This window comes from Geotrypetes seraphini, chromosome 19 (assembly GCF_902459505.1).
Source record: "Geotrypetes seraphini chromosome 19, aGeoSer1.1, whole genome shotgun sequence".
NCBI classification, from domain to species: domain Eukaryota; kingdom Metazoa; phylum Chordata; class Amphibia; order Gymnophiona; family Dermophiidae; genus Geotrypetes; species Geotrypetes seraphini.
Window position 1 is genome coordinate 25640366 of NC_047102.1, and position 25939 is coordinate 25666304.

Here is a 25939-nt window from a genome sequence, read left to right on the forward strand (position 1 = left end):
GTGTTTCTTTCTTAAAGCAATCATCCATGAATTTAAAAAATAGCCAATCCATTACTTACTTAGGCACAGCTTTACAGGTGTCTCCCAAAGGGTCCCTACAAGTTTTGAAACACGCACTTGCGCAGGCGTCATACCTCCATTCGCAGGTGGAATGGGTTGAAAATTTAAACTTTGTATCTAGAGGATGGAAAAAAAGAGAGTGACAACCAGTAAAATGGAATGTATAATTTTTCATGCTATGTACAGTAATATAGAATAAGAACGTATCGAACTATGGTGGACCCACAGGATGGCATTTTCTTGATATTCAGAGTTGACTCCAGACCTGACTCGTGAGGGTGTAGGCCCAACATGGTACCTATGTGGTCAGCCCTTTTCATCTTTATCATGTCTTGCTCAGCTTCGGAGGCAAAGAACACAAAGAGGAGAGTTCTATAAAGAATGCTAAAAGTTTGGCATCAAAAATCTGTGTCAATAATATACATTTTTTTAACCCAAAATATATACTAGAATACCATGGTAAATGAATTAAATAGTGCTCAGATATAAATTAACACCAAAGCAGTGGTGTTAGTGGACACATCACAGAACTCCCTGCCTGCTTCCCCATTACATATTCCAAAAAATCATATAACAAATCACTTATTTTGCTGATTCAACAGATCGATAAGCACTGCCACTATGGAAATCCAAGCAGTTCATAGCCAGTGGTTGTGATTCCTCACGGTGCAAATCCCAGAAATGTGAGTAAAATGCATGAAAAATCAAAAATCCAATAGTTCCAGTTCCATATTCAAATAATCCAAATGAGAGACTGGGTGCTCATTTACCTTAATGAGAGATCATTTGGATTATCTTAAATGATAAATCATTTGGACTATTTGAATGTGGAACTGGAACTGTTGGATTTTTGATTTTTCACATATTTTACTCACGTTTCTGGGATTTGCACCGTGAGGAATCACAACCACTGGCTATGAACTGCTTAGATTTCCATAGTGGCAGTGTTTATTGATCACCCGCCTGTCGAATCAGCAAAATAAGTGATTTGTTATATGATTTATTTTTTTTTTTTTTTTGGAATAGGTAATGGGGGCCAGGCAAGGGATACTGTGATGTGTCCACTAACACCACTGCCAGCGGCTTCGGTGTTAATTTAACCGAGCACTACTTAATTCATTTTTAGTGATATCCTAGTATATATTTGGGGGGGGGGGGGGTTTCAGATCTTTTGTTTATATTGTTGTCTGAAGTGAAGATCTAATTTTATGAGTGTCTCCCGATATATGTTTACTTGATTATCAAAAATCTGTGCCCAGATGCCATTATAGAAGAGAGTATAAGTTGCCATCTGCGTGCCAAAACCAAATAACACTGTGGTGTGACGATGTTCCTGAAATGGACTTTATTGAAAATTTAAAAGTTCCACAACTCAATGTAACCAATTCACATAGAAATAAAACAATCTGCATAGAATCCTTGAGGTCCTAATCCGCCGAGAGCATGGGACCCAACACGGTCCATGTTTCGACAAGCTAGTCTTCTTCAGGGATTCCTGATAGTCCTAAGGTAGTAGATACTTGGAATAAACAGTCCAAAAGTGCAAATGCGTGGAACACTGCAGAGAACGCGCCGCATAAATCAAAAGCAATAACAGAAATATATAGAACAACACTTAAGCGCTATCACTTACCCCATGTAATGGGCAGGTGTAAATATTAGTGTTTAAATGTTGACATGTACATGTGCAACTCATAGTACAGTACTCCCCCGATATTCACCGGGGGTCCGTTCCAGGAACCCCTGCAAATGTTGAAAAACCGCGAATAATATTTTTAGCAGGGGAAGCAGCCGGGGAGGCAGGAGTGGGCAGCCTGAGCGCCAGCGAGTGAAGGAAATCACTCACGGTATGCTCCGACCGCTTCTTCCTGTACTAAAGTCAGGCCTCACCAATCAGGAACTGCGTGTCAAAGCATGTTTTAACATGTTGATATACTTACTGTATGTTTGAAAATGAATAAAGATTTAAAAAAAAAAAAAACCACCACACTTCCTCTTCGGGGGTCCAGATAGTTCAGTACATTAATGTTCAAGAACAGTATGGATAAAAATCATTAAGACAAATAATTTAGGAGCACAGGCGGTCAACTTCCTCCTGTAGGCGATACTGCTCAAAGAAACACGATCGCTGTATTTATTATTTTTACTATTGCTATTATTATTATATTGATTTTTTTACAGTTTTATTTGAATAAAATTCCAGTTCTGTTTTGGTTCCTCTTACTAAAGCACCATTACGCTACCTTACAGAATAGCACCCAATTGCATTTACTGCCATTTTGGTGCTTAACTTCCATTTGAACACCAAAAGTTGAACGATGAATTGGCATCTAACCAGTGGCACACTATACAGTATAGCTTTAGAGCAGTGGTCTCATACTCATGGTCTGAGGGGGTTCATAGTCTAAAGCGCGCGAGGACAAAGGCGCGCCAAAAACCGAGCGCGAACAACTGAGCGCAGGACTTCATCGCGCTGAAGAAAACCGTATTTTAAAGGGCTCCAACGGGGGGTGTTTGTGGGGAACCCCCCACACTTTACTTAATAGAGATCGCGCTGGCAGGGGGGGTGGTTTGGGGGGTTGTAACCCCCCTCATTATACTGGCAACTTAACTTTTTCCCTGTTTTTTAGGGAAAAAGTTAAGTTTTCAGTATAATGTGGGAGGTTACACCCCCCCACACCCCCACCCCAACATGGCAGCATGAGGCAGCGCAATCCCTATTAAGTAGAGTGGGGAGGTTCCCCCCCACACCCCTCCCCCGTCAGAGCCCTTTAAAATACGGGTTTTCTTCAGCGCGATTAAGCCCTACGCTCAGGTGTCCGCGCTCGGTTGTCGGTGTGCCTTTGTCCTCGCGCGCTTTTGACCCATCACCCTGAGGGCCACATGCAGCCCATCAGGTACTATTATGAGGCCCTCGTTATGTTTATCATAATCACAAAAGTAAAATAAAAGTTTCTTATGTCTCTTTAGCTATAAATTACAATATTATTATTAAGACTTAGCCAGATGGAAAGATTTATGATCATGTTACGCCAGCTTTGAAAGATGCTCACCGGTTACCCGTGACGCACCGAATCACCTACAAAATCATCCTTTTGTCATTTAAAATAAAATCTTCTCATCTGCCATCACATCTTCACAAACTTCTTATCCCTCAGTGCTCCACTCGAACTCTGAGATCTTCAAATCAAAATCTCTTATTGATTCCGTCTATAAAAGAATTTTATTCCACACGCAAAATAAACTTTGCAGTAACTGCCCCGACATTGTGGAACTCTCTTCCACAACCACTTCGTGACGAACAAAACCTTGACAAATTTAAGAAAAACTTAAAAACTTTTTTATTTCGAGATGCATTCTTCTCCACTTAATTTCTATCCTCTTAAATTTTTTTCTATTTAATTTTGCGCTTTTATAAACATTCAATATATCTTATCCCCATCCAACATGTTTTTTTTTCCTAACCCCTCTTTCTCCTTTTCCTACTTACAATGTAACTTTACCCATCCATTCCCTCTCTCCTCACTGTCAAGTCTGTCTTGTTAATGTTTTTAATGTTCACTATATTTTATTTAAATTATTTAATACTTTCTGTTTTCAATTGTTACTACTTTTATCTGTCAATTTTTTAAATCGAATGTAAACCGTCCAGATATTTGCTTGATGGTCGGTATATTAAAATCTAATAAACTTGAAACTTGAAACTTGATTTATAAACTATGAAGGGTTTTACCTCATTCAAAATTGTCATTTATTTAATAAGACATTAACTATTTTTTCTGAGGCCCTCCAAGTACCTACAAATCCAAAATGTGGCCCTGCAAAGGGTTTGAGTTTGAGGGTCTAGGGGGTAGGAAAATGATGGATAGAAAAGGAAGGTGGATCTATAGCAAAGTAAGTCACTCTGTTGTATCATGAATATTACTGAATCAACAAAATGCATGAGACAGATCTGTAGGCACTGCTTCCTTGGTATGTAAATCTATCTCATGCATATGCGTTGTGGATACTCTGAAAATCCTGATGGGACCAGCTGCGCCTCAAGGTCTGGGTTGAGAGGCACTGCTATGAAAAATCTGAAGGGTATAATAGGAAGACTTTGGGGGTCTTTATTCTATTTTCAATGTTTATCCTTCCTTTCCTCAGGAATAGATGTTCCCCAGTTGAAGGCTTTTCTGATCTAATATGCAAGGCATTTACAATAGTCAGCAGGAAACCCAATCTGCTGTGCCTCTGCACTCTGAAGCTGGTGTAACTTTTCCATTAACTTAAACAAATGCTGCTGTATTTTTAGACTGGATAATTATCCTACATCAGCAGCCTGGGCCTTGTGAAAGTGTTCGGGAAAGATACAAGCCTTGTGTACCCTCTGCATATAAAACTCTGAAATACAAACCCTCAGATGTGGTGATTAATGAAATACCTCATGACCATTTGATCTGATCCCATTTGCTGAGGTAAATTGTGTTAGTTTTCCACTGGCACAGATGGGATTTTTTTTTTTTCCTGTCATAATGGTTAGAGGTGTCTGGACTTCACACTTAGACATACCATTAGAAACATTAATGCACCATTGCTGCAAATTAAAAAACGCTTTTTAACAGTCTTCATTCCCTACAAAGTTAAAAGTCAAGGATGTCTTTTTTTTATTTTCTTTCTTTGTAAAAACATTCTTTTCCTTTATATGCTCCATGAGCATCCATTAATATCCATAATCCATACGTCGGGCAGCTCCAGGATCTCAACAGCTTATGATTAAAGGCATATGTCAGGAGACAACAGCCATTTGGCAATGACAAAATCTGTCATTTTGTGTGAAGTTGGAGCATGCCAGTCAACAGCTGGGACAGTTTGTCTCATGAAGCAGTGCAAAGCATCAGCAGATTCACAATACCATTTTTAACACTTTAATTGAATGTTTTGATAGCAGACTGAATACAAGGCTGTATGGTTAGGTTTTCATGTCACTTAAGTTCTTGTTCTATATATTTCTGTATAAATATGATAGAAGGTATAATGCTCTGCCTTACCATATATGACCTAGTACAATATATAAGATTAGCTGCGGGACTGATTAATAGAGAGAATTCTCAGCTACATTATTTAGATTTGCAAACATTTCATAAATTCTTTTAAGCTGTGCATTCAAATGCATTTTATTTTCTATATTTAAGTATTTTTATTAATTTCAATATAATTCAAGTAAAACTTGTACAGAAAGCAAATTTAACCAAGCATATTACAATCATATAAATCCATACTTAAAAAATTAAGCAGTTACAAAGAAAAGTATTATGGTAAAATTAGCTCAAGTCCTCTTTAGATCCAAGAATTAATTGCGAGTAAAACAAGAAAAACAAACAAAAGTAATAGCATGCCTATGGATCGGGAAGGGAGTTACAATTTTCTTTTTTAGAGCTCAAGCTTGAATTTTCTCCTTGTCCAGATGGGACATAGCCAGAAAATTAGTCAAATGTTGGGGCTCAAAGAATACATATTTAATTGAATGATAACGGACAATGCACTTACAAGGATGTCTTAAGTAAAAAGTAGCCCCCAATGAGATGACCCCCGGTTTCAAAAGAAGAAAATCACGTCTACGTTTTTGAGTTTCCCTTGAAACATCAGGGAACATCTGAATTTTACAACCAAGAAATTCCTTCTGTTTGTTCTTTAGAAATAGTCTCAATAACCAAGATTTATCAATTGAAAGAGCCAGTGTAGCTACTAATGTTGCAGGTGTTACCACTTCTTTATCTGATTTCTCCAAAATCTCAGTAATATTCAATACTTGTCCTTCAGTAGGGTCAGGTTGTTGTTGATGCGGAGTTTTACTAGGGAGATAGTAAACTTGAGAAAAAGGTGGTAGGTTACCTTCCGGAATTTCTAAAACCTCTAGTAAATATCTCCTGAGCATATCTCTAGGTGTAACCATAGTTGTTCTTGGAAAATTTATCAATCTCAAATTATTGTTACGCGCCTGGTTCTCTAATGACTCCACTTTTCTTCTGAGATTCAAATTATCTTTAATTATAGTTTCCTGGAGTTGTTTTACTGAAACCATATCCTGCCGAGTCTTTTGAAGTAAATTATTAGAAGTCATATCCAATTTTAATTTTTCTAATTCTTCTGAATGAGAAATAAGTTTATTTTTAATCTGTTGGAAATTAGGACTAATTACCTTCCCAAAATTTGCAACCAGGTCCCAAAGGGCTTCTAGGATCACCTCAGCAGGCCTATCCCAAAAGGAAGCTTGTATTGAAGTGCAAAGTCCCTCACCTTCCTTAGGATATTCTGGTTTCTGTTCCTTCTGATTCAATCTTCCTCCAGCTGTTATGGTTCCCCCAGAGTCTTCTTGGGAGATAACGCGAACCGGGATCTCCATTTCCAAGATCCCCGATAATCTTCTGCCTCTGGGGAAAGTGCCGCCCCTTCTTCTGGGGTTTCCAGACCCCTGGGGGAGCTGGCCAATTGGGGGAGGAGGCAGTGCTCTGACATCCGGGCTAAGGGTGGTATCTAGCCCAAGAGGAATCCCGTCGGTCTCGCTCACACCGGAGATCCTCAGCGGGCTGGCAACCGGACTCACCGACGCAGCTCCCTGCATCCTCCGAAGCAGCTCCTCAATGTTGCCGAGAGACAGCCCCTTGGAGTGCTGCAAAGCACCAGCAGCGCTCCTGCCTCTCCTCTTCGGCATCACGCCACAAAAAGAAATACAACCAAGCTGAAAACAACAGCCTCCGACAGGAAATCGGGTATTTAGGAGCACTTCGGTTGGCAGCGTATACCCGATCACTCAGGCAGTAGCCATCTTCCATTTTATTTTCTATATAAAGAGAGATAATTTGTATTTAGTAGATAGATCAGGGGTTCTTAACCTAGTGCTCGGGACACACAAAGCCAGTCTGGTTTTCAGGCTTTCCACAATGAATATTCATGAGACAGATTTGCATGCACTGCCTCCATTGTGTGCCAATCTATCCCATGTGTATTCATTGTGGGTTTCTTGAAAACCAGAGTTGCTTGGTGTGTCCTGAGGACTGAGTTGAGAATCGCTATCTAGATCAAAAAGAAATTTTCATTAAAATTTTGTGATAATTTTCCAATAAGAGAACTCTTTTATGACACTACACGCAAATCCATTTTTTTCTGTCGCAGCTCCCACATTGTGGAATGCTCTTCCCACTGACCTTCGTCTAGAAAACTCTTTAGATAAATTCAAATCCAAACTTAAAACATTCCTCTATAAAGACACTTTTACTGTATAAATACTATCCCTTCGAAATTCGATTATTCTCTGTAGAAATTTTAAGGCAACCAAAATGCTTATTTTTAGACGCGACCTCCCCAGCCTAATTGTACGCCCTTTTCTCATTTTCCTCTTTTATATTTATTTTCATCTCAATGTATTTATTAATCTCTCCTTCCTATCCTCTCCTAATGTATCATGTATGTCCATGCGTAAATGTTTCCCCTTTTTTAGTTTAGATAAGTTTTTATTCCTTTTTTAAATTTTATATTACATTTTACTGTAAACCATTTCGATACCTGTATGATAAACTGTATATCAAAAATAAAGAAACTTGGAAACATTTAGGCCCCTGTTTGCATTAGCTGTTTAATAAGGAAATTACCACATGCCCCTAACAACACAGCACTGCATTAACAGTTAATGTTGCACACTAAATATTAGGAGCTATTAAACAGCTAACATGGAAATCATTTTGGGACATGTAATAGGTTTTGCACCTAATATGCTTTAACTTTGCCCATTAACACCCGGAGTGAAAGCAGAACCCTTATTTCAAGCCTATTCTATAAAGGAAAGTAGGCACCTCCTTTTCTTTATAAAGTAAAAACACAAGTGGCAGAAAACGCTTTTATATTTAAGGCAAGATTCCTTCCACCAGCCCTATCGCTAGCGTAAATGCCTGTAACAAGATGTTAGCCAGAACACATGTAAATTATGGAATGCTATAATTTATGCATGTACTGCCCCTGCCCCTCCCAAATTTCAGCTATGCACATGCTCACTGGCAAAGTGCACACCATCAAATCATGCTGCATGCTTTTCCATTAGTCTATATTCTCTGAAGTCTTCTTATCCCCTATAATCCTTCTAAGACTCTAAGATCGTCTGTCAAAAATCTTCTTTCTATCCTGTCTCTGCAGTATATCAACACAATGAGGTCTACCATCTTCTCTGTTAGCGCTCCCTCTCTTTGGAATAATATTCCATCCCATTTATGGGAAGAATCAATTCTTAATAATTTTAAGACGAAGTTAAAAACATTCCTTTTTCTTGATGCCTTCGAGACCTAAATGTCCTTTTCAGGGCTACATAACTTGATTTTTCTTTAGCTACCCTCCTTTTGTTTGGTTCCCTATATGTTTTCTTTTTACTTGATTATTGTAGTTCTTGCCCTTTTCCATTTTGTTCCCGTTTTTAAATGTTTTTAATAATTGTTGTTTTTAATGATGTTCTGTCATCTTAAATATGTTTGTTTTTTTAGTCAATACATGCTTTTATGACTTTGTACACCGCCTAGAAGGTTGATTGGGTAGTATAAGAAATAACAAATAAACTTGAAACTTGGAATAAGATTTGATTACTGCCTGCTTCAATCATACGCAATATCAACCCTTAAATATCTAAAGAAACATGGGATATGAGAATTTTGAAGAGGCATTTTCTGATCTATTGACCATATGTATCCTTTTCCCTTTGGTTTGTTCCATGATATTAAATTCAATTTTCCAGAAATAAGTAGACTCTTTAAAGAACAATGGGTCAATATTCAGTTTGTGTTTTATAAATGCCAATTGCTGCTGTTTTTTTTATACTTATCATTTTAGGGTTACCGTATTACATTACATTAGTGATTTTTATTCCGCCATTACCTTGTGTTTCAAGGCGGATTACAGAAGAGGATTTCTGGACATGTCCAGATGTGTTACAGAGTAGAGCGGGTTGCCTCAGAGGATTGAAATGTTTCATACGGTGTTAGTTAGTCTTCATGGATTTCTTGAATAGCAGGGTTTTTATTTCTTTTCTGAAAGTTTTGTAGTCTGGGGTCGCGATTAGTAGATTGAAGAGATGGTGGTCTAGTTTTACTGCCTGTGTGGTTAAAAGGCCATCCTACAGTTTTTTCCGTTTGATGTCTCTGATTGGAGGGTATGTGAATGGTGTCTGAGTTCTCCTGTGTCTGGTTGTGGTAGTTTGGATTAGGTGGTTGTTCAAGTAGGCTGGACTATCACCATTTATGGATTTAAATAATAGACAGTAGAATTTAAATAGTATTCTTGCTTGAATTGGGAGCCAATGTGAGTTGAGGTATGCCTCGGTGATGTGGTTGTGTTTTCTTAGTGAATAGATTAATCTCAGGGCTGTGTTTTGTACTGTTTGTAGTTGTTGGGGAGATAGAGGATGTTGCAGTAGTCGAGGAGACCTAGGACTAGGGACTGGACCATGAGCTGAAATTATTTTCTGTCGAATAATTTTCGAATTTGCCTTAGGTTTCTCATGATCACGAATGATTTCTGTATGGTTTTGTTGATTTGTGGTTGCATGGTGCAGCATCTGTCTATCATCATTCCCAGAAGTTTTAGAGTGGGTTGAATGGGGTATGTGATTGAGTTTATTACTAGGTTTGTTATGGCTCCAGAAAAAGAAGGATGGATTGAGACATCTGGGTTTTACTTCCAATAACAGCAATGGAAGTAAAACCTAGATGACTCAATCCATCCTCGTAACTCTGTCTATTCAACATTGAGCTGTACCTAGCCTTTGGCTGGTACTAGTTAAATTCAGATTAGTACCCGAATAACTATCTGGACAGATAAAACAGCCCTCTATCCAAATACTCACTGAATATTGCCGCTAACCAAGGAACCTCCAGCAGGGCCAACATTAGGGGGATGCAAACAGGGCAACTGCCCTGGGTCAAGTTTCAAGTTTCTTTATTTTTGATATACCGTCTATCAAAACATGTGTCTAAACAGTGTACAATATAAAAAGGTTGTAGAAAACAATTCAAATAGGTAAATAAAAGCAATATTTTATCAACTATTAAAAATACTAGACAAATTCACATTGACGTACATGGAACAAAAGGAAGTTAGGGAAGGAAAGGTTGTTTAAAATATATTGCAGTAAAATTAGTAAATAAGGAAGGTAAATGGGGAGTGGTAAAACATTAGGATGGGGATCACTTCAGAAGAAGCGTTTGATGTTTCAAGGCTTCACAAGAATTAAAGGTTTGAGAAGCGAAAGCTGGTACTAGAGAGTAAAGGCATCTTTTAAAAAGAAAAGTTTTAAGTTTGGCTTTAAATTTTTCAAGAGAGTTCTCTAATCGAAGATCTAATGGGAGAGCATTCCACAGAGAGGGGGCGGTGACTGAAAAAATGGATTTGTGAGTAGTGTTGTAAAACAGTTCGCGTATTGACGGTATGGAAAGTAGGTTTTGATTGTTAGATCGGAGGGCCCTGAATGATGAGTATGGGATCAAAAGTTTATTTATGAATGCTGGTTGGTTAGAGTTTTTTGTTTTAAAGGTGAGGAGGAGTATTTTATAGGTGAGGCGATGAGTGATGGGTAGCCAATGTGCTTTGCGGAGGAGAGGAGTGGCATGGTCAAATTTTTTTGCATGATAGATTAATTTGACAGCAGTGTTTTGCAATAGCTGAAAAGGGCGGATTTATTTCTGGGTTATACCTTGATAAAGGGCATTGCAGTAGTCTATGATTGAAATTACAAGAGAGTGAATCAGGATATTGATAGGGGGGGATCAAGAAAAGAAGAGATAGAATGGATGAGCTGAGGAAAATACAGATGCTGGTACACTTTGGGATTGCACTGGATTTATTGATTCCATATTCTATATAAGTACCATGTTTCCCCGAAAATAGGACAAAAATGCATTAGGGCTTATTTTCGGGGGATGTCTTTTTTTTTTTATGTACGACAATCATCTCTCCCTTCCTCTCCTCCAACCCAATTCTTCCTCTTTCCTTTCTCCCTCCCCCCATGTGTATCATCTTTCTATCCCTCCCATTCCCCTGTGCAGCAGAACTCTACCGACCCTCCCACTGTGAGACTGACATACCTCTCTGCTCCAAGGCCTCCAAAAACAACAGCGGCAGCAGCGCTCTGAACAGGCTGCTTCATGGTCTTCCCCACCAGGGCTGGGCTTTCCCTCTGCAGCATCTTTCTATCCATCCATCCCATCCCCCTGTATAGCAGAACCCCACTGACCCTCCCACTGTGACGTGGCAGAGGGAAAGCCCCAGCGGGGAAGACCATGAAGCAGCCTGTTCAGAGCGCTGCTGCTTTAGGAGGCCTCGGAGTGGAAGTATATGTCAGGTCTCGCTGGGGTGGGGGTTGCTGAATTCACAAGTCTGATTTTTTTTTATCATTGAATTGGGCAGCACTAGTGTCAGAGATGGAGTCGGGGGGCTTCGGGGGTCGATCGTTACTAGGGCTTATTTTTGGGATAGGGCTTATATTAGGCGCTTCTTTTAAAATCATGCTAGGGCTTATTTTCGGGATAGGTCTTATTTTCGGAGAAACAGGGTACCTAAGTATCAAAGTGATTTAAAATTAACAATTTCAGTACACAGTGTTACAATTCCATTATAAAATCTCCAATATATTAATTAAATACTGTTAAAACAATTAAGCTTTTCAAATTTTACAAAAAAGCAAAATAAGAAGAAATTTTACAAAGTTCCTCAGGCAAGGCATTCCACAGAAAAGGCCCAGCATATGAAAATAGAGAATGACACGGTGACAAAATTCATCACCGTCCCCGTCCCCGCGGATAACCGCGGGAAATAATCCCATGTCATTTTCAACCTCAGTCCTTCTACACCAGCATTCTTCAGAGCAAAGCTTGTGGGTCAGTGGTACTCTGATTCTTATGTGAGCCAAGGATAATGAAGCCATTGTGACATCACTGATGTGATTGGTTCTTAGGCTCTGGTGGAATGAGGCATTATGACATCACAATATCTGCTCTGGAATGTTGCTGCTCAATCTCAGCATTCTTCAAAGCAAAGCTTGAGGGTCAGTGGTTGTGGCCATGCATAATCTGATTCTTCCCTCTCTCCTTAAAGAATAACATGAAGATGGTTTCCCGCGGTTATCCGCGGGGACAGGAACGGTGATGAATTTTGTCACCGTGTCATTCTCTATATGAAAACACTCTTTTTCTAATTGTTGTAAACGTCACATCAAAACCTGGAAGTTGAAAAAGACTGGTGAGGAGTGTAGTTCCTACTGAGAAAATATATTTTGACAACTTGCCAAAAATATAGACTGGATATCCCAAATGATACAATATACGGTATATGCCAGTCACAGCATCTTGAAGGTGAAAAGTGCTGGTACTGCAATGTAATGTAATGTAATTTATTTCTTATATACCGCTATATCCGTTAGGTTCTAAGCGGTTTGAAGAAAATATACATTAAGATTATAAATGAGAAGTAAGAAGGTACTTAAAAAATTCCCTTACTGTCCCGAAGGCTCACAATCTAACTAAAGTACCTGGAAATTAATAAAGAAGAGAAAATAAAGATGGTTGAAAAAAGAAAAATTCTATGTGAACTTATAGGATGGAAATTAAACTGACAGTGAAGAACTGTATGAAAAATACATATGGAATGCAGTTAGAGAGGGTAGGTTACAATCTATTGATGGTATTTGTTTAATTGGAAGGTGTTAAGGTGGGTAATTTGGGGGAAGGTTATCTGAAGGTAGGTGAATCTTCTGGAGGTAAAAGAGGAGGGGTTAAGATATTTGGATGAATTTTTTGAAAAGCAGGGTTTTGATTTCTTTTCTGAATGTTTTGAAGTTGTCTGATATTGTCATCAGATTGGAGATGGAATGGTTGATTTTTGCTGCTTGTGTTGCCAGAAGGTTGTCAAACATTTTCTTGCGTTGTGTGCCTTTGAGTGGGGGGAAGGCGAAAGGGTTCGAGGTTCTTCTGTGTCTTGAGGTGGAGATTTGGTTTAAGCGGTTATTTAGATAGGAGGGGGAAGAGCCGTGTAATGCTTTGAATATCAGGCAGTAGAATTTGAATTGGATTCGTGCTTGTATGGGTAGCCAGTGAGAGTCTAAGAAGTGCAATATGGTCAGATCTCGTAGATCAAAAAACAGGCAGCTGCATTTTGCACCAATTGAAAGCACTGTAGGATGGTTTTACTCAATCCAATACAAAATTTATTCAGTTTTCTATACCATTCCCTCAGGGGAGCTCAGAATGGTTTACATGAATTTATTCAGGTACTCAAGCATTTTTCTCTGCCTGTCCTGGCGGGCTCACAATCTGTCTAATGTACCTGGGGCAATGGGGGAATTAGGTGAGAAGGAGCAGCATGGGTTTGAACCCACTACCTCAGGGTGCTGAAACTGTAGCATTAACCACTGTGCCACAATAGTCTGGCTTTGGACCTCCTGTTAAATATCTACCCAGATCCCCAGCCTGGACTCCCTATGCTACTGAGGCAGTTTGACTGGATTTTCCTGTTGTGGGACTTGCCAGGAATTAATGGTTCTCTCTGAATAATGACCCCTATGTATGTCAGTTTACTAATTATCTTACACACGGCTTAAAGAACATCCCTAAACTATCATTGATTGCTCATGGCTTTACTTCATTCAGATCATGTAGAATAGTGTCTTGCAAACTTTTTCAAGTCCCGGCACACCAAACTCGGAGCCGCATCTGCAGGGCCTCTGGGCATATACAGATGTCGGCATGATGACATCACGCACATGTGTGATGTCATCACATTGACAGCCAGGCATGCGCGGAAGCCCTCCAGATGGGGTCCTTAGCTTGCTAACCCTGAAATTACTACACCAGTGGGGGGGGGGGAGAGGTGCAGAGAGGACAAAAGGCGCCGGTGAGGAGGAAAGGTGCTGGTGTCAGCTGACTGCCACCAGAAGAAATGACATCACAACGCAGAAACAGCCTTTTCTGAACTGATGACAAAAGAGCCACTGCCTCACCTGTCTACTGCTTCTCTGATTTTCATTCATTCCTTGTCTCTCCCTCCTACTGCCCTCTGTCTGCCTCTGCTGCCCTTTAAGCAGAGAAAGTACTAATCACGCCACTGCCTGCAGCAGAAACTGGAGGAGCTGTTTATTTGTTCTGTGTTCTTTCCGAGCTCTAGAAGGACATCACTGTCATAAAAGCTGTGTTGTGCCAGGAACTCTGTTTCTGCTACAGTGATAGAAGTGAGTTTAAACGTAAGATCTAAAAATGATATCCAAGAATGATAAGTGGAGATCAGATAGCCTGGTCATTGTGAAGTTTAATGCAAAATGTGTTTCCATCCTGACTTCAGTTTCCTTCATTTTGCCCATCTTGACATTTAAGAGATGATTTTAGAACAGTCAGGTGCCATCTATATAATAAAACCGGAGGCGGCGCATGCGCATTCTTATCGGCGTGCTTCCATGATCCGTATGTCCGTGGCCGCCAAGAGTGCAGCATGCCCCGCGCTTACTACGGCCCCACGCGCAGCTGAGTTCGGCACAGCGGTTTCCCCAGATAGGGGAAGTCGAACAACTCACTCCCGACGCGCAGCTGAGTTCGGCACGGCGGTTTCCCCAAATAGGGGAAGTCGAAAAACTCACTCCCGGCTCTCCTCGGCACGGCGGTTTCCCCAGATAGGCCTCATGGTCCTGCCACCGCTCCTGTTCACAGCGGCCTGCACGTCAACTACTCCCCCCCCATCCTCCCGCAACAGCCGCTACCGCTCATGTTCAAAGCGGCCTGCTGAGGTTCGCGATCGCGTCAGAGGGAACATGCTACAGAGGTGGACAGCGGCCTGCGAGGTTCACTACAGCCGGCCGCGAACCTCAGTAGGCCGCTTTAAATAGGAGTGGCAGCGGTGGCAGAAACCATGGATGCAGGGAGGGGAAGAGGAAAAATAAGGGCATGGAGCAGACAGGAAAGGGGGCTGTTTTGGTGGGAGGGTTGTGATGAGTGCAGACAGCAATCATGGGGGGGGGGGGGAACAGAAAGGGACCATGGAGCAGGTAAGCATTGCAGAATAGGGGGAGAGGGAAAGGGGCTGCTTTGGGGGGAAGGGTGTGCTGGGGGCAGACAGCAATCAGGTGGGGAAGGAACAGAAGGGGGCCACGGAGCAGGTAGGCATTGCAGAACAGGGGGAGAGGGAAAGAGGGCTGTTTTGATAAGAAGGGGGGCCAGGGAGACAGACAGACAGAAAGAAAGACGGGCAGACAGAGGACCAGGGAGACACACAGACACAAAGAATGACAGACAGACAGCGTCCAAGGAGAGAGAGACAAATTAAAAAAAAACCAAAAAAACATACAGACATCTACTCTGGGCGGCGGGAGGAAGGCAGTACGGAGTGCTGCTGGAAGTGGCTGCTGGGAGGAGGGCTTCGAGCCGCAGAAGATTGTCCACAAAGCCCCTAAGTTGGGCCAACCTCTCCTTCCTCACCGACGCTTAAAAAATTGCAGGCCCCGCTCCCTCTCGCGCTCTGAGCACTCACGATTGGCTGAAGGGTGTCGTGCCGATGCTGCAGGTACAGGGGGATGCTTTTGTTGGAGAGGTTTGCTGGGGGCCAGACAGCTTTGCTCGGAGGGGGGGGAAGGGGAAGACAGAAGGGGGCCATGGAGAGACAGTCAGGGAGAGGGGAAGGGGTATGCTGGGGGCAGACAACTTTGCTCTGGGGGGGTGGGGCAATGATACAAGGACACAGACACAAAGAATGACACACAGGGGGCCAGTGAGACAAACAGAAAGGAAGACATTCAGGCAGCATCCAAGGAGAGACAGCCAGTGTCCAAGGAGAGAAAAACAAATAAACATAGACAGACAGACAGCGGTCAAGGGGAGAGAGAGAAAGAAAGAAAAACAGACACACACATCTATTCTAGCACCCGTTAATCTAACGGGCTTAAACACTAGTTTAAATGAATAAAATGATACAAAAATGCGAAACACTGCATGCAATATTTAAAACGTAGACCTCGGAAGATTTTTTTTCACATGAGCCAATGAACACACATGGCTCACCTCTTCATCAATCTCTGAATCACTGTTATTCTACTCAATAATTTAAAGTATATTATTCACTTATCCTTTTAATTTTATCAACTTTCCAAAGCAAGTCAGAACCATGTGGCCAACATGGACCACGCAAGGGACAGCATCTACCTGGATGCATATAACCGGGATCAGCCTTTGAAGCAGCTAATGCGAAACATAGGCGAAACAGGCATTGTTTTTAGTTCTGCAGCTCTAATAAATTGCCTGTTACTCTATCCACTGATTTGTGTGGTCTGCTCTGCTTGATCCTTTCATTCTGCTAGTCCTTTAAAGTATATACGCATTCTGAATTTCCCTGCGGAAACTTTCCGCACCAACTTTAACACCTGCTTTGAATCAGCTGGGCATTGCTCATACTGAGAACATTAGAGGAGAGCTTGATGGGGGAATATGACTTACTCTCAGTCTACAACATGTCAAAAAGCATGAGTTTCAGAGCATGGCTGCCCAATTGACTCCTCATGTATGTGCAGTTTTACCAAATCTTGTCGCCTCTTTTAAAACTGTCATAAGACCATACTGTCAATAGCCATACTGGGTCAGACCAATGGTCTGTCTAATCGAATATCCTGTTTCTAACAGTGGCCAATCCAGGATACAAGTACCTGGCAGAAACCCAAATACTCGTAGTAGCAACATTCCGGAATGCCAAATAGTATCAAGATTCCATGCAGAATCTCAAAGAGTGGCAAGATTCCATTCTATTAATCCCTATGTCTTTCTCAATAGCAGACTATGGACTTTTCCTCCAGGAACTTGTCCAAACCTCTTTTAAACATAGCCACACTAACCACTGTTACCAAATACTATGGCAACAAGTTCCAGAGCTTAACTTTTCATTGAGTGAAAAACTATTTCCTTCTATTTGTATACAGATATTTCTGTGGTAAGCCATAAAATTACCAATGTTCATTCTATAATTCTCTCTGCAAGAAACTTTCCAACCCCCTATATGTCCTGTCTGTCTGTCCAATTAGATTATAAGCTCTTCTGAGTGGGGATCATCTATTGCATATTGCTTTTCAGTGCTATAGAAATAATTAGTAGTAGCAGTAGCAGTAACTTCATTAAAGAGCTGAAGAAGAGTTTGAATCTGGTTCCCTTAGCTCACAATTAGAGAATAAGTCAAAACTACACAGGAGGAAAATAACTTCAAAAATCAAACAGCGTGAAAAAATTCAAGAAAATAAACAAAAAACACACTAGTGTAATTGCTGTAACTTCTTAAAAGTCCTCTTGGAACTCCATATTCCTTATACTTTAATCAGTGGATAGATTGTGCTCAGAGACATGGAGGAAAAAGGGGACAGAAAGTCCCCAAAAAACCTCACCACCCAATCATTGCAAAACTTCCACCTTAACACACTTTTATATGTGCATGACTTGAAAGATTGTATTATTGATTGTATTATTTCAATAATGCAATCTTTCAAGTTCGTTACATTCTAATGCATGATTGGTATGGAAGGTGAAGGGGATGAACTGCAATTTTTAAAGAAAGGAAACATTTAGGGGGGAACACATATGGTGGTTAACAAAAAAAAAAAAAGATAAATTTATAATCTACACCTAAATCTGATTAAGATCTAAGAAATTTGGTGATTTGTAAATTATAAGAACATAAGAATTTGCCTCCGCCGGGTCAGACCAAGGGTCCATCGAGCCCATGACCTGTAGAGTTGTCTTGTTGTCTAACCCGTTGATCCCTACTCTTTTATATCCTAAAAAAAAAACCTTTTTCCCTTTTATCTATACCTTTTTTGTAACATAGTAACATAGTAGATGACGGCAGATAAAGACCCGAATGGTCCATCCAGTCTGCCCAACCTGATTCAATTTAAAAATTTTTTTTTTTTTTTTTTTTTTTTTTTCTTCTTAGCTATTTTTTTTTTTTCTTCTTAGCTATTTCTGGGCGAGAATCCAAAGCTTTACCCGGTACTGTGCTTGGGTTCCAACTGCCGAAATCTCTGTTAAGACTTACTCCAGCCCATCTACACCCTCCCAGCCATTGAAGCCCTCCCCTGCCCATCCTCCTCCAAACGGCCATACACAGACACAGACCGTACAAGTCTGCCCAGTAACTGGCCTAGTTCAATCTTTAATATTATTTTCTGATTCTAAATCTTCTGTGTTCATCCCACGCTTCTTTGAACTCAGTCACAGTTTTACTCTCCACCACCTTTCCCGGGAGCGCATTCCAGGCATCCACCACCCTCTCCGTAAAGTAGAATTTCCTAACATTGCCCCTGAATCTACCACCCCTCAACCTCAAATTATGTCCTCTGGTTTTACCATTTTCCTTTCTCTGGAAAAGATTTTGTTCTACGTTAATACCCTTTAAGTATTTGAACGTCTGAATCATATCTCCCCTGTCTCTCCTTTCCTCTAGGGTATACATATTCAGGGCTTCCAGTCTCTCCTCATATGTCTTCTGGTGCAAGCCTCCTATCATTTTCGTCGCCCTCCTCTGGACCGCCTCAAGTCTTCTTACGTCTTTCGCCAGATACGGTCTCCAAAACTGAACACAATACTCCAAGTGGGGCCTCACCAATGACCTGTACAGGGGCATCAACACCTTCTTTCTTCTACTGACTACGCCTCTCTTTATACAGCCCAGAATCCTTCTGGCAGCAGCCACTGCCTTGTCACACTGTTTTTTCGCCTTTAGATCTTCGGACACTATCACCCCGAGGTCCCTCTCCCCGTCCGTGCATATCAGCTTCTCTCCTCCCAGCATATACGGTTCCTTCCTATTATTAATCCCCAAATGCATTACTCTGCATTTCTTTGCATTGAATTTTAGTTGCCAGGCATTAGACCATTCCTCTAACTTTTGCAGATCCTTTTTCATATTTTCCACTCCCTCTTCGGTGTCTACTCTGTTACAAATCTTGGTATCATCTGCAAAAAGGCACACTTTTCCTTCTAACCCTTCAGCAATGTCACTTACATACATATTGAACAGGATTGGCCCCAGCACCGAACCCTGAGGGACTCCACTAGTCACCTTTCCTTCCTTCGAGCGACTTCCATTAACCACCACCCTCTGGCGTCTGTCCGACAGCCAGTTTCTGACCCAGTTCACCACTTTGGGTCCTAACTTTAGCCCTTCAAGTTTGTTCAACAGCCTCCTATGAGGAACTGTATCAAAGGCTTTGCTGAAATCCAAATAAATTACATCTAGCATATGTCCTCGATCCAGCTCTCTGGTCACCCAATCAAAAAATTCAATCAGGTTCGTTTGGCACGATTTACCTTTTGTAAAGCAATGTTGCCTCGGATCCTGTAACCCATTAGATTCAAGGAAATACACTATCCTTTCTTTCAGCAACACTTCCATTATTTTTCCAACAACTGAAGTGAGGCTCACCGGCCTGTAGTTTCCTGCTTCATCCCTGTGACCACTTTTATGAATAGGGACCACATCCGCTCTCCTCCAATCCCCAGGAATCACTCCCGTCTCCAGAGATTTGTTGAACAAGTCTTTAATAGGACTCGCCAGAACCTCTCTGAGTTCCCTTAGTATCCTGGGATGGATCCCGTCTGGTCCCATCGCTTTGTCCACCTTCAGTTTTTCAAGTTGCTCATAAACACCCTCCTCCGTGAACGGCGCAGAATCTACTCCATTTTCTCGTGTAACTTTGCCGGACAATCTCGGTCCTTCTCCAGGATTTTCTTCTGTGAACACAGAACAGAAGTATTTGTTTAGCACATTTGCTTTCTCCTCATCACTCTCCACATATTTGTTCCCAGCATCTTTTAGCCTAGCAATTCCATTTTTTATCTTCCTCCTTTCACTAATATATCTGAAAAAATTTTTATCTCCCTTTTTTACATTTTTAGCCATTTGTTCTTCCGCCTGTGCCTTCGCCAAACGTATCTCTCTCTTGGCTTCTTTCAGTTTCACCCTGTAGTCCTTTCTGCTCTCCTCTTCTTGGGTTTTTTTATATTTCATGAACGCCAACTCTTTCGCCTTTATTTTCTCAGCCACTAGGTTGGAGAACCATATCGGCTTCCTTTTTCTTTTGTTTTTATTGATTTTCTTCACATAAAGGTCCGTAGCCATTTTTATCGCTCCTTTCAGCTTAGACCACTGTCTTTCCACTTCTCTTATGTCCTCCCATCCTAACAGCTCTTTCTTCAGGTACTTTCCCATTGCATTAAAGTCCGTACGTTTGAAATCTAGGACTTTAAGTATCGTGCGGCCGCTCTCCACTTTAGCCGTTATATCAAACCAAACCGTTTGATGATCGCTACTACCCAGGTGAGCACCCACTCGAGCTCCTGTATCCTTCCTTATCTGTAGCCTTCAATCCCCTTATCCTTCAGGAATTTATCTAGTCCCTCTTTGAAACCCCTATTACATCTTCCGGAAGCGCATTCCAGGTATCCACCACCCTCTGAGTGAAGAAGAACTTTCTAGCATTGGTTCTAAACCTGTCCCCTTTCAATTTCTCTGAGTGCCCTCTTGTTTTTGTAGTTCCCAGTACGCTGAAGAACCTGTCCCGCTCCACCCTCTCTATGCCTTTCATAATCTTGTAAGTCTCTATCATGTCTTCTCTGAGTCTCCGAACGCTTGAATTCTTCTAAAGAGGATTCATTATGGGGTGCTATAACCGAGAAAATAGTAGATCTCCTGGTCCCTATTAACTAGGAGGATGAAGTATCATAAAGAGGCTGCAAGCTCAGTACATAGAACCTTTTATAACATACAGTATATGATACAGTGCCAAATAATCATCTATATCGATCCTCCATCCCACCCTTAAATCTCCATACCTATTTTATTTGTCTGTAACTAGAGTTAAAAAATTTTTATTTTATATTTTATTCTATCTTCATTCTTCAAAGTAATAGAAAAGATATTATCAATATTATCAATAAAAGAAACAGCAACACTTATCTAGTTGGCCATTTGCCACAGCCAGCGTTGGTAGATACTTCCATAAATACCCAACGCTCTATTTTGTCCAGCTACACACCAGCCTTCTTCGGGGGGCTATATACCATGTTGCTGAACTTCATTTTCCATATCTTAATGCGTCGGGAGCAGCGCGGACCATTCAGCGCGGCTCCCCGCACTAGAAACTGCTAGCGCAGTTTCGTAGAAGAGGGAGATAGTGGCGCTATGAAAGGTTGAAGGAAGAGCGACCAAGATAGTAAAGGGGATGGAACTCCTCTCGTATGAGGAAAGACTAAAACTGTTAGGGCTCTTCAGCTTGGAAAAGAGACGGCTGAGGGGGAGATATGATTGAAGTCTACAAAATCCTGAGTGGAGTAGAACGGGTACAAGAAGATCAATTTTGTACTCCATCAAAAATTACAAAGACTAGGAGACACTCAATGAAGTTACAGGGAAATACTTTGAAAACCAATAGGAGGAAATATTTTTTCACTCAGAGAATATTTAAGCTCTGGAACGCGTTGCCAGAGGATGTGGTAAGAGCGGAAAGCGTAACTGGTTTTAAGAAAGGTTTGGACAAGTTCCTGGAGGAAAAGTCCATAGTCTGTTTTTGAGAAAGGCACGGGGGAAGCCACTGCTTGCCCTGTATCGGTAGCATGGAATATTGCTACACCATGGGTTTTGGCCAGGTACTAGTGACCTGGTTTGGCCACCGTGAGAATGGACTACTGGGCTTGACGGATCATTGGTCTGACCCAGTAAGGCTGTTCTTATGTTCTGCGTGGTGTGGATCTCCGTGTGTGAACAAATGCCCAAAATCACCATTTACAAATGCATACAACCTATACAGTATGTGTAAATATCGCTATTTGTGCGTCAAAATGTTTCTAAAATAAAGGCCTTACAAATCTAATTGTGGCCCTCCATTTATTTTGCTTTGTGGAAATTATTTCTATATGTAATCAGAGAAAATGCAAACACTTTTAAAGGAATGACATTTTTATGCAGCAAAAAACTGGTATGTCTGACCTTTCCTCTTCCCACAAGTCCTCAGAAGCTTTTTGTCGGGTTTAGCTTTAGACACAATTAAATCTTTGTTGAAACGTGCAATGAGAAGTTTCAAGAGTATCTCTTTTTTTGTACTCACCCACCAGTTTGAAAAGTATTGAAAGCCTAAATCTTTCAGAATGGTGATATTTCATAAGGTGCAAAGAGGAGGCTGAATGGCGGACAAAGAATCCTCGCTTTGCAAAAGACTCAAACGAGCTGTAGCCAGCCAGCCAAGTGTTCCTGTGGATGATAAATGTTGACCTGTTTTGAAACTCTTCATTTTGCTGCCACTTGGAAAGGAACAAGGTACCATTAGACCCCAAACGCAGGAAATAATTTGGTCTTTCAGCCATTTCAAAAGACACCAAATCTGAGTCTGTGGATAGAGAAAAATACAAAGCTAGCCAACAATCAAACAATGTTGAATGTAATTGTAAGATAAGAGGTTGAAATGAAACATAACTAAACAATCTAAAAAAATATTTTGCAATTTCATAGAAACATGAAGGCTGATAAGGGTCAAATGGCCCATCCAGTCTGCCCATCCGCAGCATCCACTATCCTCTTCTCTCCCTACTCTTAAGAGCATTTAGGGTAATTTTATAACATCGAGAATATACTGTATAATGTTTTTTTTAAATGTGCCTATTTTATGTCAATTTTTAAGGGCAATAGAAGACAACATGTGCCTTTATAAAAGAAGCTTCTGGAATAATCTCTAGTAGTGTATAAGGGGCCCTTTTACTAAGTTGCATTAGGTGCTACCATAAACTTACTGCACCTTAAATTGGTGTATTGCAGGATACGATTAGGCGTCTTGCAGTAATTGTCAAATTTGCATGTGCTAAGATTGCAATAAAAGGGTCCCCATGTTAGCTGTTTTTTTTAATGTTATGTTAAACACCTAAAGCATCTTAGCAAAGAGGTTCCTATCACTTCTAACCAAAATGTAAAAATCTCAACCGGCCAGACAAAATGGGTTGATTTGATCTTGTACTATGTTGGAAAAAATAATCAATGCTTGGTTAGACCTACATATGCTCTCTTTGAACATTGAAAAGTCTAAATTAATGATCTTTGCTAACAAAGATGGAATTTCCCTATTATCTCCCATAACATTCAAAACTCAACCTCTTCAAGTTATGTCATCCTTAAAATTACTTGGCATTACTTTCGACAGTAAACTCAATTATCATCTCCATATCAGTACAGTTGTTCAGCGCTGTTTTCACCATCTAAGAATGATTAGATCTATAGCCAAAGTGTTAGAGCCTACTTCCCTAAATATTTTGATCCATTCCCTTGTGATTTCCTGCATCGATTACTGTAATGCGCTCTATAAAGGCATAACCAAAAGAGAAATAAGAAGACTCCAAATTATACAGAACACTGCAGTGAAGATCATATTCAATTCAAAGAAATTTGATCATGTTACTCCCTTCCTTTATAAAGCACACTGGTTTCCAGTTGAACATAGAATCACGTATAAAATTCTTTTACCGACTTATAAAACTAGACAAAATAATCAACCAGAATTGATCAATTCCCTATAGTTCATCTAAGTCTTTAAGATCCGTGTCTAAAAATGTGCTATCTGTCCCATCTTTGAAGTTTATTAATACAATGAGGTCAACCATTTTTTCTGTCACTGCGCCATGTCTTTGGAACAATATTCCTGTCTACTTACGGGAAGAGTCAAATCTTAATCATTTTAAAACAAAACTAAAACCATTTCTTTTCCTTGATGCTTTCGAGACCTAAATGCCCTTTTTAGGGCTAAGTAGTTTTAATTAATTATTATTATTTTTTAATTTGGTTGTGTTTTTTTGACACCCTCCCTTTTGTTCTTTCCCTATATGTTCTCTTTCTTACTTGATAAATTGTAGTTCTGTCCTTCCTCCCTCTTGTTTCTGTTTGTCTTTTGAATTGTTTTTTATGTTTTGAATTATGACTGTTGTTTCTAAAGGATGTATAGTCACCCCATATATGTTTTTAACATAATGTTCACCGCCTAGAAGGTTTATAAAATTTCTGAATAAACTTGAAACTTTCTTTGTAACATTAGAACTACAGTATTACTGTTATTCTGTAATGTTCTAATCATTCCCGATGTTTGCACATAGCTTGCATTCTCATTTAATTGACCTCATTAGAACATGAAAATGTGCAACTATTAATATTTGAAATGCTTTCTTATGTTATGCTAGTAAATTGGCAATAGCATCTGCTGCTTACCACACTTCCTCATAAGCTGGATAAAAGAGCCATTAAACAACTGTACAATTGGCATTCCCCGAAGATTGGATAATTTTTCTGCCCAAACATTCTAAGAACAAATAGTTTCTATTAAACAGATGGTGAGTGTGCCAGTTTGTTTTTTTCCTATTTTGCAGCAAAATTAAAGCTACATGGAGGGAGCTTATTGCTAAATGCAAACCGTGAATTGGCACTTGTCTAAAATGGGGGTGGTTTTTATACAGCACTTTCCAGATCAAATTCTATAGATGGGGGCTGAAAAATTGGCACAGAAAATAAATGAACACTAAGCTGCGTTAGGGCTTTAACGCCCGGAATAGCGCGCTATATTGCTCCGTGTGCTAGACCTTATCGCCAGCATAGTTCTAGAAGCATGCGGTAATTTCCTGCGTGCGCTAAAAGCGCTAGCGCACCTTAGTAAAAGGAGCCCTAAATGCTATTCTATATACGGTGCTCCAAATTGGGCGCCGTATATATAGAACTGTGTCTAGAGCTGACATCCGTCTCTAACTTTTAGGTCCAAGGCTTTACACCCCCATTTTTTATTTTTTAGACCCACAAACTAGAATTTATGCATGTATCTTCGTAGAATACGCCTAGCAAAATGCACATGCAAATTCTAATTGTTGCCAGTAAACACACAATTATCGACACTATTTGGTTCATAATTCAATTAAATTGCATGCAGAAATTGGGTGCATACCCCAATTTCCATTCATAATTTTGAGCGCTATATATAGAATCCAGGGGTCCTTGTGTAAAGCATGCCTTCATCTGGAAAATGGCTATTTGAAAACCATGCAGGCATATTAACTAAGAAAAGTAAGGCCTAACGCATATTGGTGCTTTTCTATTGCTTGCTGTTTAACTAAAGACTTTGGATGACACTGACAGTGCCCCTGTGTTTGTGAAAGGTTCTGAAGGTTTCAACTTATAGAATGGTCTCACAGCCTGTATAAATTATGACACCTGTTCTGTATATATTACAATTATGCATTACTCAAGTGTCGGTCTTGATCACCTTTGACTTCCAGTTGGCTTCAAGTTAACCAGACAGGCTGAGACCACAGTAGATACTCATCCTAAACTTTTTAGCTTGCTCAGCCTAAAGCCTTATTTTCAAGTTAGTGAACTCACCATATGCTCTGGGCTTGTATAGCCCTGGAGTTAACATAAAGCTGGCTGCGTCTTCAGGAACGGAATCTCCTCCTTTCCCTGGAAAAATTTCACCACCCAACAGCTTGGCAGTCATGACCATTTCTCCCCAGTAGCTGACAAGCATATAAGGACCTTTCCCTAAAACTACGGAGAGAAGCAAGAGTGATTGCAGCACTTTCAAATAACGTTCAATAGTGTTCTAAAATTCCAAAAAGCAGTGGACTTAGGGCTCCTTTCCTACGGTGCAGTAATAATTAACGCACACCAAGGGCCTGATTCTCTATAGCGCACCTTTGTGCGCCTACATTGTAGGCGTGCAGGCACACAGTCAACTGCTAGGCGCGCATTGTAGAGTCACGCCTACAGTTTTGTATAGGCATGTGAAATGTAGGCCAGCATTTTGCAGGCCCACATATCACATGCC

The 25939-nt window shown here is 40.5% G+C and overlaps 1 protein-coding gene across 1 annotated transcript in view; it reads right to left on the bottom strand.

Moving 5' to 3' along the window:
- OTOG (otogelin) overlaps nt 1-25939 on the bottom strand; it is a 275602-nt gene that overhangs the window by 93839 nt on the left and 155824 nt on the right. Inside the window, exons 33-35 of the mRNA XM_033928785.1 lie at nt 25495-25659; nt 22199-22477; nt 60-177 (exon numbers count right to left, since the gene is read on the bottom strand). Coding sequence (XP_033784676.1) covers nt 60-177; nt 22199-22477; nt 25495-25659 — 562 coding nt within the window. The remainder of the gene's footprint in view (nt 1-59; nt 178-22198; nt 22478-25494; nt 25660-25939) is intronic.